Source organism: Oncorhynchus keta, chromosome 2 (assembly GCF_023373465.1).
Source record: "Oncorhynchus keta strain PuntledgeMale-10-30-2019 chromosome 2, Oket_V2, whole genome shotgun sequence".
Lineage (NCBI taxonomy): Eukaryota > Metazoa > Chordata > Actinopteri > Salmoniformes > Salmonidae > Oncorhynchus > Oncorhynchus keta.
In genome coordinates, this window is record NC_068422.1 from 62,263,715 (window position 1) to 62,282,501 (window position 18,787).

Sequence of the window (18,787 nt, forward strand, 5' to 3'; positions counted from 1 at the left end):
AACCGTTACTCTCCCGTGGGTATTCCACCAATGGTCCATATGTAGCCAAACATAGCTGCTGCTCATTCCGTTTGCTCGAAAATTGATAAATGGTTATATTGGGAGAAGTGCTTTTCCTCAGCCACAATGTGTTTATATGTACAAAAGTACTATCTCACAACTTGATGAAACCTTCACTCTTGTGCAGAGATTTAGAAAGAAAACATGCCCATTTGGAGAAGAAGCCACATGAGTCTTTTGAGCGAGAATTAAGATGATCTTCGAGTAGTAAGACATGTATAAAAGTGACAGATAACACTAATAAGAAGGGGCTAGAAGCGTCTGATATGGTGAGCTACCGAGTGGCTAGGACAGGCAAGCCCCATACTATTGTGGAGGACTTCATTCTTCCTGCTGCCGCGGATATGGCTGGGACAATGCTGGGGGAAAAGGCCCAAAAAACTATACAGACAATGCCTTCATCAAACAACACTTTCACAACGCATCAGTGACATGGCAGGATATGTTTGAAACAATTGCTGTTTCGCATACAAGCCAGTGAATTCTATGCGTTTACAGCTGGATGAGTCAACAGACGTGGCGGGCCTGGCACAACTGGTTTATGTCCGTTACGTTTATGGAGGTCAATTAAGGAAGACATCCTCTTCTGCAAACCACTGGAAAACAGGAAAACAGGAGAGGATATTTTTAATATACTGGACAGCTTTGTGACATCAAATGGACTTTGATGGTCAAGATGTGTTGGTATCTGTACTAGTGTGGCAAAACCCATGACAGGGAGACGTAGTGGAGGGATAACGCGTGTGCAAGCAGTTGCTCCCGACACCACGTCGGTACACTGCAGGATCAACCGAGTAGCTCTTGCTGCCAAGTCAAATGCCTGACAGCTTGAGAGATGTTTTGGACACTACAGTGAAAATGGTTAACTTTGTTCAAGCAAGGCCCCTGAACTCTCGTGTATTTTTTGCACTATGCAATGATATGGGCAATGACCATGTAACGCTTTTACAACATACAGAAGTGCGCTGGTTAACCATATCATTGCATAGTGCAGAAAATACACGAGAGTTCAGGGGCCTTGCTTGAACAAAGTTAACCAAGTTTTTTTGACAAGTTTTTTTCAAATTGAGAGACGAGCTTAAAGTTTTCTTTACTGACCGTAATTTTCACTTGTCTGACCGCTTGCATGATGACGAGTTTCTCACACGACTGGCCTTTCTGGGTGATGTTTTTTCTCACCTGAATGATCTAAATCAAGGGTTACAGGGACTCTACGCAACTATATTCAATGTGCGGGACAAAATTAAGGCTATGATTAAGAAGTTGGAGCTCTTCTCTGTCTGCATTAACAAGGACTGCACACAGGTCTTTCCATCATTGTATGATTTTGTGTGTGCAAATGAACTCAAGCTTACAAACAATGTCAAATGTGATATTGCGAAGCACCTGAGTGAGTTGGGTGCGCAATTACGCAGGCACTTTCCCGAAACAGATGACACAAACAACTGGATTCGTTATCCCTTTCATGCCCTGCCTCCAGTCCACTTACCGATATCTGAACAAGAGAGGCTCATCAAAATTGCAATTCTGTGAATATTGAATATAATCAGAAGCCACTGCCAGATTTCTGGATAGTATCCTGCCCTGGAAAATTGAGCTGTTAAGACACTGATGCCCTTTGCAACCACGTTTCTGTACAGCACTTTGAGATATCAGCTGATGTACGAAGGGCTATATAAATAAATTTGATTTGATTTGATTTGACGTACCTATGTGAGAGTGGATTCTCTGCCCTCACTACCATGAAAACTAAATACAGGCACAGCCTATGTGGGAAATGATTTAAGACTGAGACTCTCTCCAACCCAACATTGCAGAGTTATGTGCATCCTTTCAAGCACACCCTTCTCATTAACCTGTGGTGATTTATTCACAATTTTCGATGAACAAATGCGGTTTTATATGTATGATGGTTAAATAATGAGCAAAATTATTGATTATTATTTGTGCCCTGGTCCTATAAGAGCTCTTTGTCACTTCCCACATGCCTGGTTGTGACAAACTCACACTAATTTTTATGTTTAATAAATTAACGGTATAGTGTGTGTGTGGCAGGCTTAAAATGATGGCAAAAAAACAAACATTTTCAGTGGGCGTTGACCCTGGTGCTAGAGGGGGAACGCAGCTGGAGGTTGAATGTTTGAAGGGGTACAGGACTATAAAAAGTTTGGGAACCACTGCTATGGGGTATTGGAAAACATGAGAACAACTTTGCACACTCTCTTCAAATCAAATCAAATCAAAATGTATTTGTCACATACACATGGTTAGCAGATGTTAATGCGAGTGTAGCGAAAAGCTTGTGCTTCTAGTTCCGACAATGCAGTGATAACCAACAAGTAATCTAACTAACAATTCCAAAACTACTGTCTTATACACAGTGTAAGGGGATAAGGAATATGTACATAAGGATATATGAATGAGTGATGGTACAGAGCAGCATACAGTAGATGGTATCGAGTACAGTATATACATATGAGATGAGTGTGTAGACAAAGTAAACAAAGTGGCATAGTTAAAGTGGCTAGTGATACATGTATTACATAAGGATGCAGTCGATGATGTAGAGTACAGTATATACATATGCATATGAGATGAATAATGTAGGGTAAGTAACATTATATAAGGTAGCATTGTTTAAAGTTGCTAGTGATATATTTACATCATTTCCCATTATTAAAATGGCTGGAGTTGGGTCAGTGTCAATGACAGTGTGTTGGCAGCAGCCACTCAATGTTAGTGGTGGCTGTTTAACAGTCTGATGGCCTTGAGATAGAAGCTGTTTTTCAGTCTCTCGGTCCCAGCTTTGATGCACCTGTACTGACCTCGCCTTCTGGATGATAGCGGGGTGAACAGGCAGTGGTTCGGGTGGTTGATGTCCTTGATGATCTTTATGGCCTTCCTGTAACAACGGGTGGTGTAGGTGTCCTGGAGGGCAGGTAGTTTGCCCCCGGTGATGCGTTGTGCAGTCCTCACTACCCTCTGGAGAGCCTTACGGTTGAGGGCGGAGCAGTTGCCGTACCAGGCGGTGATACAGCCCGCCAGGATGCTCTCGATTGTGCATCTGTAGAAGTTTGTGAGTGCTTTTGGTGACAAGCCGAATTTCTTCAGCCTCCTGAGGTTGAATAGGCGCTGCTGCGCCTTCTTCACGACGCTGTCATTGTGAGTGGACCAATTCAGTTTGTCTGTGATGTGTATGCCGAGGAACTTAAAACTAGCTACCCTCTCCACTACTGTTCCGTCGATGTGGATAGGGGGGTGTTCCCTCTGCTGTTTCCTGAAGTCCACAATCATCTCCTTAGTTTTGTTGACGTTGAGTGTGAGGTTATTTTCCTGACCTCTAGTGCAGGCTACACGGTCATGTCCCAGTCCTTCTCTCCCCATGCTTAGAGAGGCAGGCAGGTGAGGTGCAGTTGAAAGACACCGCTCTGATTCACCTAATTCTCTAATTCATTTCCTCCTGAAAAGCAGCATCCTCACTCCCACACTAAGCTCTTCACAGCTAAAACACGGCTGCACCAGACACCCACTGCAGAAGACCATATAATTGTACATTTCTGTGCTGTTTTTAATCTGCAGCCATTTTCTCTACAGCGTTTCCACGGCGACAGGGCAGCCTCCTGGTTTGGGCGCGGCACTCTTGCCAGGCTCCTGCCAGCGTGACGTGTGCCCCGGGGCTCAGGTCTCTGCTTCTCTGTCGACCTAGGCAACAAACAACAAAAAAACTAGGACAGATGCTCGTGTCGACAGTCTCAAGATGAATATGAGAAACGGGCAGCGAGCACTCATTCAAACTGGCTGAACCTGTCAGTTGTAACATTCCTGCTTGCATTTGACGAAGGTGGTCAACACCCACAGTGCCAATCCTTTACCCAGCACAGAAAGAAATCATAATCCAAACTGTAACATAGCCTGTCTGTGATGTAGCAAAGAAGTCTAACCTTTAAGATACTCTCTCCAGGTGGGCTGGCGTGTCCAAAGGAGTATGGCTTTCTAATCCCTGAGCAGCTTAAATATGAATGATTATGTGCTGGTTAAATTGTCCCAGCTCAGTAAGCAAATACCCCAAAAAGATACCTGCCATAGGTCAGACACGGCAACTTTCTCTGTGATCGTCTTAACATGGAACCGTGCATTCTAGTGTTCTACACTTGCAGTGTTCGGTACTAATTTGAATAATTACAGAGTCGAAACGAGCACAGTGTGCTCGTGAGGGACCAGGCTTTGAGGTGCAATGTTTACGCTGAGTCTCTTCCCGGAAAGCTGTCAGAGTATTAGACGTACAATACATTTGTTTACATCAGTTTGTGTAGATAAATGAATGCATGAATAAATAAAGCATCTAATTTCTCACTGATGTACTGTATACAGTATATCTGTGGCCTCTGGTTGTGCAGCTGTTTCCAATGCAATCCTCTTACGTGTAGTACTCTCCCCCTCCAGGCTTATAGTGGTGTATATTACCATAATACCAAACAGGGTTCATCCATATAGACCAAACACACAGCAGTATCTGCCTGAAGCTTAATTGTTTGAATAAATAGTTTTTATTGAAAGATCTACCGTATGCACTCGCTCAACATGGAAAGATGTAACTGCTCTCTCTGTAAGTAAAATCTTTGTCAAACCCACACAATTGTTCAGATTTTTAAGTACCTTGAGGGGCGTCTGGAGCAAAGCCATGTTCACTACAGGAATGAAATAGGTTTGCAAGTACACACACACACACACACTCTCTCCGACATGGGCACAATAACATTGCTCACATAGGCCTAACCATGTACGTAGGCTATACTCATATAATAATAATAATAATAATAATATATGCCATTTAGCTGACGCTTTTATCCAAAGCGACTTACAGTCATGTGTGCATACATTCTACGTATGGGTGGTCCCGGGAATTGAACCCACTACCCTGGCGTTACAAGCGCCATGCTCTACCAACTGAGCCACAGAAGGACCACTGCAAGGGTGGGCTTCCTAAGCTTGTTACAGGACTTCAGTGAGAAGTTAAACTCCTGTTTTTGCTCCCCAGAATCAAGTGGCAGAGAAATGGAATCCAGTGTATGAGGAGTTGGTGTAATCCCCCATAATGCACCTACGTTGTTCCCTTTAATGGTTTTATGAGATTATTTCTCCTCAGAATAGCATCTTTCCATTTTCTGGTGCCGTTGTGTCATGTTTGTGAATGGGGTGCTTTGGGTTGAAGGCACACTGTGTATATGGACAGGAATTGGCTTATGGAGGATTTATTTATGGGATTTCACTTTTTTCCAACCCTGAATTTCATGCTCTTCTCCATGCTCTTTTTTTGCTTAATGTCGGAAGCTCACTTTGACGGAGTCTTTTGGGTTTGTCCCTAACTCGTTTAATTTCAGTTACACAAACGAGGTGAATGGGGAAAACATTGATACAATATGGTATTTTATTTTGGAGATTATTGCATGAAGGGTGTCGGCTCAGTCCAGCTCTCGTGCATTTTTCTCCGGCCTGTCTAGTTTTTTTTTTTCATTCCTTGAAAGCTACGTACAATATCGTACAAATACCAACAATATGTTGAGGTTTTTGTATCTCAATGCTGTCATTGCATCTTTTAGTGTCATGCCTAAATCCTCCTTTGGGCTTTGGCAAGTTATAAATTGGTAGTTTCACGGTCTGATCACCTCCTCCCTGCAGAAGACAGAGCCACATTTCATTCAAGCTGGCCAGGCAGTCTGTATCTCTCCCTTCCCGTCTTCTTTAATAGGACAATGGGCTGAGTGTTGGGTTACTGTCCTTGAGAGAGAATATATACTGTAGCCGTGTAGCGCGGCGAGTAAACCTCTAACCACTGAGTGTCCATGTCCTGTCTGTCCTTGCTCAAGCAGTAGTCATTGGAGCATAAATGTCTGGCATTTTCAGCAGCACAGAAATGATTCATTTGAATGATTCAAGTTAATGTCAATTTTTCATTTATTTCGCTTTTCCTGGCTGCATATTGTCTGTGGCTGTCATCAGAATGGCTATTTGGCTAACATCGATTCGGCAATGGCTGACGTTTCAACCATTTGCCTACCTGATGTACAGCAGGTCGGAAATTAAATTATTATTAAAAAAATAATAATAATAATGTTTACCGGCACCTGAGAAAATAACAGATTTGAGCACTCCACTGTGAGGTGAAGGTCTCTTTCTAGTCTCATAGAGATGTACCCTGGATCCTCATGTCACACAGGGATCGACTCTGGGATATTGGCCTAGTTGTTTTTACCTCATGTTTAGCCTGTATTTCTCCTGAATTCTATCTACGCCAGTACTGTTCTTCAAGGATTTTGTCTGTGCAGGGATTCAGTAGCTTGAAGCTACCATCCTTGCTTATCTCTGGAAGGCTCCCTATATCTGGTGGTTGAGGTATCCATTTCACTGATGACTGACATGACATTTCCTTTATAATGTCAAAGGCTTCTTTCTCCCGTGCAACAGCAGAAACATGGACTGGAGTAGGGAGGTACATTTTCATTTATTTTGATTTAACTAGGCAAGTCAGCGAAGAACAAATTCTTATTTACAGTGACGGCCTACCCATCATTGTATAAGAACAGGATGCATGAAAATGCAATTGACAAACCGATGAGAACGGAATGGCCTATCTCAGGGCTCTGAATATTTAGCACCCGCACACAAGCACAATTATGGCTTAATTTTTCCCTCGTTATGGGCTGCCTAATTCAACCCATATTTCCCTTCTGAGTCCTCACTCGTACACAAATTGACATCTGGCCTCCAACCCCTGGGCAGATAAATGAGATCAAACTCACTTGGCCCTGCATGATCCCATCTCCTCTCCAGCCTGAGGGGTGAAGCGCTCGCCCCACACCCCACCCTCTCTGTTCCCCTCCGTCTGTCACTGAGCAGGGAATTGGAGTCACAGCTTGTTTGCTGAGTAACAGTCTAACAAATATGCTGCTCAGGGGCATTAAAGCCTATGGAGAGAGGAGAGGGTTGCTTTTAGGCTCCCCATCTCAGCTAATGGGAGCGGGCGCAGCAGTGATAACTGCAGACAGGTGGGGCTTGGGAGGTGTCTGGATTCATCGGACACTAATGCAGAGGGGGCAGAGGAATGTCTTGTTTGGTTTACAGCATTGCTGGCAGGAGGCTTTGGGCTTTAGGCATTAACCACAGGTTTAAAGCAGGCAGGGTTTAACTAGCTCTAAATGCAGTTGGCCTGTTGATGCAACTTTAACACTTGCATCATTCTGAAATGGGATGCTGTGATAATCTTGTAGATTGGTTATTACTGACTATGATGCACTTTGTTTTCATACACATGGTTGTTATTGTTCTCATACCGTATGCACCTTATGCACCATTCATGTAACTATCTTTGTCAAGACAACCCATTAACTGTATTTTTTCCCCCATTGAAAAACCAAAGAAAATATGTCACAACAAAGCCCTGGTTAATTTGACATCTTTTTGTTGGAAGACTGTCAGCAGTTTGATTCCTCCTCGTTAGGCCTAGCCTTGTTCTCTGTGTGAATGTGTTCTGTCTGGCATGGAGGAAACCTCTCAGGAGACTGCCTTCCTCTGACTCCAAGTACAACGCACCTCCATTTGAATAAATGAACAATGGTGGGAGAGAAAAGCCACCACGACTGTTCATTAACTGCACTGCACCGCACCTTGCTGAACCGCATGGCTTGTGTGAGAGAGGGTGTCAACGCCAGCCAGCTGTAGCACATGCTAGAGACAGTAGGGATGGCTGAGCATCCCACATACAGTGTGAGCATTGTGTGAAGCTTGAGGTTGAGCTGTGGATGCAATATAATTATCTTCAAATGTGCTCACCCCCATTTGTCATCAGCTGCTGCTGTTTGTTTTCCCTTCATTTTCTCCAAACAGAATCTCTCTCCAATTAACAGTCCTTAGTGTCTGACCCAGAGAAGTATATCGAGCTTTAATCATCATTGTCAGTAGGAGAATGGAAGGAGGAGATTTAATGTTTCATTTAGTTAGTCCCAAACTCATAATTTGGCCTGCTGGCATGACTCTGCTGCTCCTCCCTGTTGACTCTATGATAACCTAGTAGGAGTGCTTTCTAGCCTTTAGTGCTGGGCGTTTCGTGTTTTTTGAGGTATGTTTGGTTTCCGATTGGTTATTGAAAAAATAATCACAGCTTTCAATTTTGGTTTAGATTTATTTATTTTTTGACACCAAATGCACTATGCATTGTGGGTTGAATGCTATGACAACACATCAAGTCCCGTGATGTTAGTGACTGCCCATTACTGCTTATCACTTATTAACTATCATTAATTCACTTTACTTGAATAAAATATTTTATTTGATGACTTTATTTCATTCCAAGTCATCTCATCTCTATAGAGCTGCTGCTTATGCTGTCTGACAAATTCAACATTTTAGTAGTTCTTCAAAGTAAGTAAGGCATAGTTTATGACTGCTGAATTGCAACTATCAATCACTTAGAACATATGTCAAACTCATTCCAAGGAGGGCCTTGTGTCTGCGGGTTTTCGCTCAAACCTTGTACTTGATTGATGAATTAAGGTCAATAATTAGTAAGGAACTCCCTTCATCTGGTTGTCTAGGTCTTAAAAAAACGAAACGCCGCAGACATTCGGCTCTCCATGGAATGAGTTTGACACCCCTGACTTAGATAATGTATTTTCAGCCTCGCGAAGCAACTGCTTTCTATCCCTCTCGATCGCATGTCTCTCTTCTTTGTCTCCATGTCTGCTTCACACAGACCGGACAAGTTTTAAGCGGTCACGCAATTGATTTATGGTCATTGTACCACGTTTTCTGCGCTAAACTATGTCGAATATGGGCCTGTTGGAAACTAAACTCCCTACTACGTGCCACAGTTCAGTCTTGATCTGATTTATCTCTACAGAAACTGCACATCGAGCTCACATAATAGAAATAGACATTTTAAGATGGAATTCAAATAAATGAACTGACCTCAGTCAATGTTTGTTAAAACTGAGAGAAAAAAATACTTTTTTCCCAACTCTGGATGTAACATTAATAGATTCAGAGAATTAGTTTGAGGAGAATTTTCTCTGCAATCAGACACCGCAATACCCTGAAAACTCTGGGGTAATTTACTATGAGGTTAATCTGGAATTCCATTGATTAGTATTTAGCAAGAAATATTCTCACGCTACCTTACTCTTGCAGCTCTATCATGCCAAAGGCTGCAAACTGCAGTGGCAGACGGCCTGCGACTGACATAAAAACCCAATAACAGCCACCTCGGCTCACAGTGAGTCTATTTACGGGTTTGCTTCCGTCTTCCAGCTCAAGCTATTGAACTATCCTTACCTGTTATCCTCAATCCTTAGCTGAAGGTTCCCGTCTAGGATTTACCCAGCAATAATGAAATGCTGTCAGGCAGAAAAGAAGTGTGAGAGAAAGGGAAATCGATGCAGGTGGTTGGGGAGTGAGATAATACCCCGCTCTATTATACACTGTGTCAAAGTCCCACTTCCACCTGGGTTGAGATCAGAACGGTGGCTCTGTTTATTTACAAGGTATTGTGATGCAGGGATATTGTGGCGCTTCATCCCTGCTCCCGTTCTGTATAATGGAATTGAGAGCAAGTCAAACCGTCTAAGTCAAACCGTCAGCAGATACGTTTTTTTTAACCTTTATTTAACTAGGCAAGTCAGTTGAGAGCAAATTATTATTGATAATGACGGCTTACCGGGGAACAGTGGGTGAACTGCCTTGTTCAGGGGCAGAACGACAGATGTTTAACTTATCAGCTCGGAGATTCTATCCAGCAACCTTTCGGTTACTGGCCCAATGCTCTAACCACTCGGCTACCTGCTGCCCCGATGCCTTAAATTGCATTCAATCCCCCCAATCAAATCTGATTGAGAGGTTATGAATAACTCAAAGCATTCCTCTCCAATTACACACACAGGGCTAGTATTTTCTTTGAATAGGTCAAATTGAGGAACGATTTAGATAGAAGCTATATTCCTTCTAGATTGGATCTGGAGATTATTTTACGGAGTCATCTGTATACCCAACATATAAAAGCCAACAACATTGATTTGCTTTGCTTAAGAATCTCCCACTCACCTTCTCAAGACCGTCTACAGCCGACTCTTCTTCTCATGCTGTTTGCCTGCCGTAGTTGCTGAAATGTACGCCACCTCTCTGTATCAGAGAAATTAACTCGTCGCTTTGTTGTCTCCTTCCTCCACTCAGAAAGATGAGCAACAGGGAAGGTCAGTATAGAGTGTTGGAGAAGAAGACGGAATTCTCCAGAGTTGCCTCCTTTTCCCTTGAGCCCCCTATTCCCTTTCTGTGGGACTCCCTGTCTCCCAACATGTGTCCTGTTCCAAAGCAGAGCACGAGGAAGAGCATTCAAACTCATCGTATTGCTTGGTATTCCCAGCACAGAGATTATGGATGTGGGGGATGCAACTTCACACAGTGCTCTCGATTAAACACTCTCATTAGACTTAATTGAATATTGCTAACAAAACTGCGGGATAATGTTTCCACTTCTCAAACAAGAGGTCCTCTCCCTGTGCTTTTTTATGTTTCTCATTGTAATCCGTATTAGATAGATAATGTGTGTAACACAGCAAGCCAGATGGATAAATGTGTGTTTTTTTGTAAATGTGTGTTATGTAACTATGTTTGGGATCATGCTTTGCGCCTTTCTCCAAATCCGCTTGCATAGTCATTTCATGATTAATTGTCAATTCCATAGACACTATTCAATCAAGTAATTCCCATACCACGTCATGTTTAGCTGCTGCATAGCCATGTCTATGTAGACCTGTATGTGAAGTCTGCCGGGGCATGAATAGAATAATATTTTCTTTTAATAGCTCTCTTTGGATTTACTTTTTATGGCATGTTTCGCCTAAAGGTATCATCTAAAATGTGCTCGTTAATATATTATTCCTGGAGTTCTTTGAAATATGCATGCCGTAATGGAGAGGTAGCATGCCAAGCAGGCCTTGGAAAAACAAACAACCAACCACAGAGAAGAGGACAGAGGCTTTCACCGTGCAATTAAGGAGGCAGTAAGACTGAAAGGACACTTGATTTGAGCTGATTGAATGGGCTACATCAGGCTCCATGAAAAGGAGAGGTAAACTGATACCCACTCTCTGGATCTGTAATGGCTGGCTCAAATTGACCATGCTTATCCTGCAAGTAACAATTAGCCTACCTCATCTGTGAACATATTTATGGTCTTGTGTGTTTTCTTAGATTATTCTATTCTTACGAGGAGAATATGAACTGAAACAAACATAATCACCCCTAATCCAAGAGAGGAGGTGGGAGAAACAATCAACTGATTAAGGGTGAACACTTTGCAATTAAGATGTTAGAAATCACTGTTGGGATTTGCTGCTTCGTAGGTTTTCATCCGCAGATGCACCTGATTTTTTTTTACTCCAATGCCACAGCTTGGAAGTCTTGGTGTAATAAAACAATATATTCTCTATTTTAAAGCTGCAATATGTAACTTATTCCAATTTTAGCAACTAGGAAATGGCGGAGCAATTTCTGCATAGTGCACCTTTTAATAATTAAGACTTTCTTTAATTAGCTTTGTGGTTGCAATCCTGCAACTAGACTGTGACATGACATATCACTTAGAGCCCAGAGCCTTTACGCATACCTGAATTATGCATTCATTGGAGTCACGGGTTGAATATGCACAAGTCTGTTTCGAAGTCTATCCAATTGCCTGTACTGTGTATATCAACCTGCAAGTTTCTGCACCTTTTGTAATTTGTTTTGTATTTAAAGTCATGATGAATGGCTTTCCCAAATTAATTATTGTCGGGAACTCTGGCCCTAGGCAACAGCAGTGACTAGGGTCTGTGATGAATGACGGACTCTCTTGGTAACTTCGAAAAGGAAAAAAAATGTCATTCAGGGGCAGAGCCTCAGACAGACAACTCTCCCAACAAATCACGAGGCGTGCTGGAACGTTGCGATCCGATACCAAAGTTTGCCGGTATAAAGCAGTGATTTTAGTGAAGGTAGTTGATGCAAACTAGCCACTTGTGAAAGCTTGTGTAAGCCGGAACATTGATACATTGAGGGGGGCAGCCTGTCTGTCTATGGAGAAGTCTAATGAATAGGTAATAGGACTATTATTCATACATGGCATGAGAAAGGTGAAGACAAGCCACATAGTTCACTCTCATTATCACTGTGTAGAGGAGGAGAGTAATTACTGCCGTCTTCACAGACTTTGAATTAACCCAAGCTTTCACAACTGTCATAACACAGTCACTTCGATTATAAATACATTGGATCATTTCACCATGACATTTATTTTTATGTTCATCAGTACTTTTCCATGCGTAATGTAATTGATCGAATCATGTCATGATATTAGTATAATACAGGAAGGCACAATTTATAGTCCAATATTAACAAGGGGGGATTGGGGGGAAATTATTTTCAATTTTGCAATATTTAGCAATAATTGTAAAAGTCTTATAGCAGCAGTTGTGATGTATGGGTGTGCTAAGATGGGGAGAATGGAGAGCAGGTGGGCAGATCAGTTCAAGTGTTCAGCAGTCTGATGGCTTGTTGATACCAACAGGCTCAGAGACAGTTTCTACCAGACCTCATGTTCTGACACCATCTTCCTGACGGTAAGGGAATGAACAGCTCGTGGCTGGGGGGTGTGTGTGTGGGGTTTTTGATCATGTCGCGGGCCTTTCCTCTGCCATTGTTTCTAGTAGATGTCCTGGATGGGTGGGAGTACATCCCATTTATCAAATCAAATCAAATCAAATTTATTTATATAGCCCTTCGTACATCAGCTGATATCTCAAAGTGCTGTACAGAAACCCAGCCTAAAACCCCAAACAGCAAACAATGCAGGTGTAAAAGCACGGTGGCTAGGAAAACTCCCTAGAAAGGCCAAAACCTAGGAAGAAACCTAGAGAGGAACCGGGCTATGTGGGGTGGCCAGTCCTCTTCTGGCTGTGCCGGGTAGAGATTATAACAGAACATGACCAAGATGTTCAAATGTTCATAAATGACCAGCATGGTCGAATAATAATAAGGCAGAACAGTTGAAACTGGAGCAGCAGCACAGTCAGGTGGACTGGGGACAGCAAGGAGCCTTCATGTCAGGTAGTCCTGGGGCACGGTCCTAGGGCTCAGGTCAGTTGAAACTGGAGCAGGAGCATGGCCAGGTGGACTGGGGACAGCAAGGAGTCCTCATGTCAGGTAGTCCTGGGACATGGTCCTAGGGCTCAGGTCCTCCGAGAGAGAGAAAGAAAGAGAGAAGGAGAGAATTAGAGAACGCACACTTAGATTCACACAGGACACCGAATAGGACAGGAGAAGTACTCCAGATATAACAAACTGACCCTAGCCCCCGACACATAAACTACTGCAGCATAAATACTGGAGGCTGAGACAGGAGGGGTCAGGAGATTTTGTGGCCCCATCCGAGGACACCCCCGGACAGGGCCAAACAGGAAGGATATAACCCCACCCACTTTGCCAAAGCACATCCCCCACACCACTAGAGGGATATCTTCAACCACCAACTTACCATCCTGAGACAAGGCCGAGTATAGCCCACAAAGATCTCCGCCACGGTACAACCCAAGGGGGGCAACCCAGACAGGCCGACCACAACAGTGAATCAACCCACCCAGGTGACGCACCCCCCAGGGACGGCACGAGAGCCCCAGCAAGCCCCAGCAAGCCAGTGACTCAGCCCCGTAACAGGGTTAGAGGCAGAGAATCCCAGTGGAAAGAGGGGAACCGGCCAGGCAGAGACAGCAAGGGCGGTTCTTCCCACTCCTGGGCCAGACTACACTCAATCATATGACCCACTGAAGAGATGAGTCTTCAGTAAAGACTTAAAGGTTGAGACCGAGTTTGCGTCTCTGACATGGGTAGGCAGACCGTTCCATAAAAATGGAGCTCTATAGGAGAAAGCCCTGCCTCCAGCTGTTTGCTTAGAAATTCTAGGGACAATTAGGAGGCCTGCGTCTTGTGACCGTAGCGTACGTGTAGGTATGTACGGCAGGACCAAATCAGAGAGGTAGGTAGGAGCAAGCCCATGTAATGCTTTGTAGGTTAGCAGTAAAACCTTGAAATCAGCCCTTGCTTTGACAGGAAGCCAGTGTAGAGAGGCTAGCACTGGAGTAATATGATCAAATTTTTTGGTTCTAGTCAGGATTCTAGCAGCCGTATTTAGCACTAACTGAAGTTTATTTAGTGCTTTATCCGGGTAGCCGGAAAATAGAGCATTGCAGTAGTCTAACCTAGAAGTGACAAAAGCATGGATTAATTTTTCTGCATCATTTTTGGACAGAAAGTTTCTGATTTTTGCAATGTTACGTAGATGGAAAAAAAGCTGTCCTCGAAATGGTCTTGATATGTTCTTCAAAAGAGAGATCATATTGATTTATATTGTGTTATATTGACTACTATTGGGTTTTCCTGATATCTCTCTTGCTCAAGTAGCGGTGCCATTTGTAAAACATAAATACATTAAAAAGTGTTATACACGTAGAACTGTGTAAAACCAAGTGACGGAAGAAGTTTATACAGCCGTTTTTATTTTACTGGGCAGAGGTCTTTATAGAGCCACTGAAGTATGTCGTTACTGTGAACCAGGGAGAGGAGGAGGATGATGAGGAGAGGAGGAGTGTCCCGTGGGAGGCTGTAAGTGTTTACAGGATTTCTCAGTGATGTGGAGAGCTCCCCTGCCTCGTCCATGCCCCCTCTAATCAGACAGGCAGATACCCACCGCTAGCTGGGGAGAGCTTCCTTACAGCCTGATTTAATGAACCTGTTTACTCCTCATCAGCAGACTGCAGGAGGCTACACACTCCACATGGGCCACACGTCTGAAGATCACAGAGGGAGTGCGAGAGAGAGACTCGTGGAAAGGGAGAATGCAGCTAAACTCTGCAGTTTCCTCAGCAACACACTGTGAAATGTATAGTAGTGCCTGTCTCCAAAGGTCTCTATCTATCTGTATGGATAACCTCTCCACCCCACTCCCCTCTGTATCTGCTACCCACAGTGGGACTATTGATCAAAGCAGCCTCTCTGTGGATGAGATTATCGCTCCTTTCCGTGAAAAGGGCATCTGCTTGCATGATTGCTGATTTTTAAAGGCCCGTGTGGTGTGTGGAGTTTTCTTTGTGTGCCTTCCATTTTGCCACACTTAGGCTTATCACGGTTAGATTTTGGATTTCCACGGGCGGTATGAAGCAGACACTGCACAAGTGGAATAGGAATGTTGACTTAAGAGAAAAGGGCAGCACTCTACTCCAAAAATCTGTTTAATATCTCAATGGAATTGGAAGACACCATCCGAATTATCATGCTGTATTTTACAGTGCACAGAACATAAGTGCTTTTCACTTATTATGACAAGCATATTTCTATAGGGAGAAGACACATGGGACCCTACGGGCATTTTTTTTTCTGCCACCCTGGTAATGTTAGAAGACGCGTTGAGAGGTTTAATTTAGTATTCTGTCTTGCATGCGATGTCTCACAATAGATTCATTAATAACTGTAGAGATAGGGATCCCGGCTAAGTTATTCCATCCTTTTTCCTTCCTTCTTAGTGTTGTTGCTGAGTTCCCCCAGCCCTGAGCTAAACAGGGAACCCACACAGAGCCCAAGGCCTCATCACGACCATTTGTTCATGTACAATTAGCTTTTCGGCAGACTGGAGGTTGCTTCTAAAAGTGTAAAGTCATTTAGAATTAAATTGAAGAAGAAAAAAAACAGAATAATTGCTGCGGAGCGGAAGTGAAAAGAAAAAGCACTGACATATGTACAGTACCGGTCAAAAGTTTGGACACCAACTCATTCAAGGGTTTTTCTTTATTTGTACTATTTTCTACATTGTAGAATTATAGTGAAGACATAAAAACTATGAAATAACACATGGGATCATGTAGTAAACAAAAAAAGTGTTAAACATCTCTAAATATATTTGAGATATATTAGATTCTTCAAAGTAGCCATCCTTTGCCTTGACAGCTTTGCACACTCTTGGCATTTTCTCAACCAGCTTCACCTGGAATGCTTTTCCAACATTCTTGAAGGAGTTCCCTCATATGCTGAGCACTTGTTGACAGCTTCTCCTTCACTCTGGGGTCCAACTCATCCCAAACCATCTCAATTGGGTTGAGGTTGGGTGATTGTGGAGGTCAGGTCATCTGATGCAGCACTCCATCACTCTCCTTAATCAAATAGCCCTTACACAGCCTGGAGGTGTGTTGGGTCATTATCCTGTTGAAAATCAAATGATAGTCCCACTAAGCGCAAAACAGATGGCATGACGTATTGCTGCAGAATGCTGTGGTAGCCATGCTGATTAATTGAGCCTTGAATTCTAAATAAATCACAGACAGTGTCACCAGCAAAGCCCCCCCACACCATCACACCTCCTTCTCCAAGCTTCATGGTGGGAACCACACATGCAGAGATCATCCGTTCACCTGCTCTGCGACTCACAAAGACATGGCCGCCAGGAAACCTAAAATCTCAAACTTGGACTCATCAAACCAAAGGACAGATTTCCACCGGTCTAATGTCCATTGCTTGTGTTTCTTGTCCCAAGCAAGTCTCTTCTTATTGGTTTCCTTTAGTAGTGGTTTCTTTGCAGCAATTCGACCATGAAGGCCTAATTCACACAGTCTCCTCTGAACCAGCTAATGTTGAGATGTGTCTGTTACTTGAACTCTATGAAGCATTTATTTGGGCTGGTAAACTCTAATAAATGTATTCTCTGCAGCAGAGGTAACCCTGGGTCTTATGAGAGCTAGTTTCATCGTAGAGCTTGATGATTTTTGCGACTGCACTTGAAGAAACGTTCAAAGTTCTTGAAATGTTACTCATTGACTGACCTTCATGTCTTAAAGTAATGATTGACTGTCGTTTCTCTACGCATATTTCAGCTGTTCTTGCCATAATATGGACTTGTTCTTGGTCTTTTACCAAATAGGGCTATCTTCTGTATACCACCCCCACTGTGTAACAACACAACCGATTGGCTCAAACGCATTAAGAAGGAAAGAAATTCTACAAATGTACTATTAACAAGGCACACCTGTTAATTGAAATGCATTCCAGGTGACTACTTCATGAATCTGGTTGAGGGCATACCAAATGTGCAAAGCTGTTATCAAATCTATATTTATATTTGCTTCACACTTCAGTATGTGTTATTTCATAGTTTTGATATCTTCACTATTATTCTACAATGTAAAAAATACAGAAAAACCCTTGAATGAGTAGGTGTGTCCAAACTTTTGACTGATACTGAAAAGAAAACAGTATTCATCTGTTTTTACTATTCGCCATCTTTTCTCTCTCTCTGGCCATAGGGCCTACCAGTGTCACACTGTGAACTGACGTGTGATTGGACAGTACAATGCAGGAGATGTGATGAATATGATGAACAAACCTACTAATCCAGTGGCCTTGTGGTTAGTTTGTGTCCGCCCTGAGATTGGAAGTTTGGGAGTTAGATCCCCGGCTGAGTCATACCACATACTGTAAAAATGGCACCCGATCCATCTCTGCTTGGCACTCAGCATTAATGCGATATATTGGAGGTAAGGCCCTGCGATAGACTAGCATCCTGTCCAGGGGGTGTACTTGCACATCAAGCTGACTCACTCTACAGAAACAGGAGATAGGCTCCTGCTCCCATCAGCCGTTCCGGCTCCACAAGCAAAATCAACCTAACATTTTTTTTACTGCACAGTCAAGGGTTGCTATAGCTTCTGTTTCTATACTGTTGGCTTCTGTTCTCTATTTTACACCTCTGCGAAAGTCACTGTAGGCCTCAGACGGTTCCATTTGTCTCTGGTTTTCTTTGGTTCTACTGGAGGAATGGCTCCCAGTGAATAATAACATAATTTCTCTCATTATATTTTCAGATTTGTTCCTCACAACCCAAGTTGGCAATGGTCTGGGCTTCGAGACGTGGATTAATAAGGTACGACACAATCACATTTCGGTGTACAATGACAATCTACAGTCAGTGAAAACATGGGTAGAGTTTAGTTGGGGAAGCAGGAAGCCTAGTGGTTAAGAGCATTGGGCCAGTAACCAAAAGGTGGTTCGAATCTCCAAGCAGACGAGGTGAAAAATCTGCCGACGTGCCCTTGAGCAAGGCACATAATCCAAATTGCTGCTGTAAATTGCTTGGATATTGTTTGGATAAGAGTGTCTGCTAAATGACAAACATGTAAATGTAGTTGTTTCTCTCACAGCACAGTCATTTCAGAGAGACTTTCTTTTTGGTAGATTTTATTCAGCGCTTCCACTGATGTGGTAGTTTGCATTCTGCAAGTGCATTGGTACAGTCAGTTCAGGTTTTTTAGGGTATTTAAAATTCAGGATGCAGAGGCTCACGAAGCACAGGCAGGGCACCCGCCTTTTGTGAAGAAGAAGAAGAAGAGAGGAGGAGGGAAGGGTTGAGGTTGCAGGGATATGGAAAATGTGACTGAGGGATAGGAAGGAGGGCAAAATGGATGAAAACAGTGGGATAGGGGAGAAAGAGTTTCTTTGGTGCAGTATTGCAGATGGACCCTGTTCACCTACTGCTGAGTTTGACCTCTCCAGTGCTGCAACTGGTCTGTCTTTGAGCTAGAGGGAACCTTTCTGACAGTGCTTTAATAATCTATTTTTATGGAGGTAATCTCCCCTGTGTTGCCCGGGCCGTGCTGCTTTA

The 18,787-nt window shown here is 43.2% G+C and overlaps 1 protein-coding gene across 2 annotated transcripts in view; it reads left to right on the forward strand.

The window, feature by feature from the left end:
• The window catches only part of LOC118358314 (T-cell immunomodulatory protein-like), a 132,722-nt gene that overhangs the window by 7,277 nt on the left and 106,658 nt on the right, over nucleotides 1–18,787 (forward strand). For both annotated transcript variants that reach the window (XM_035735977.1, XM_035735987.1), the window contains exon 7: nucleotides 17,991–18,049. In XM_035735977.1, coding sequence (XP_035591870.1) covers nucleotides 17,991–18,049 — 59 coding nt within the window. The remainder of the gene's footprint in view (nucleotides 1–17,990; nucleotides 18,050–18,787) is intronic.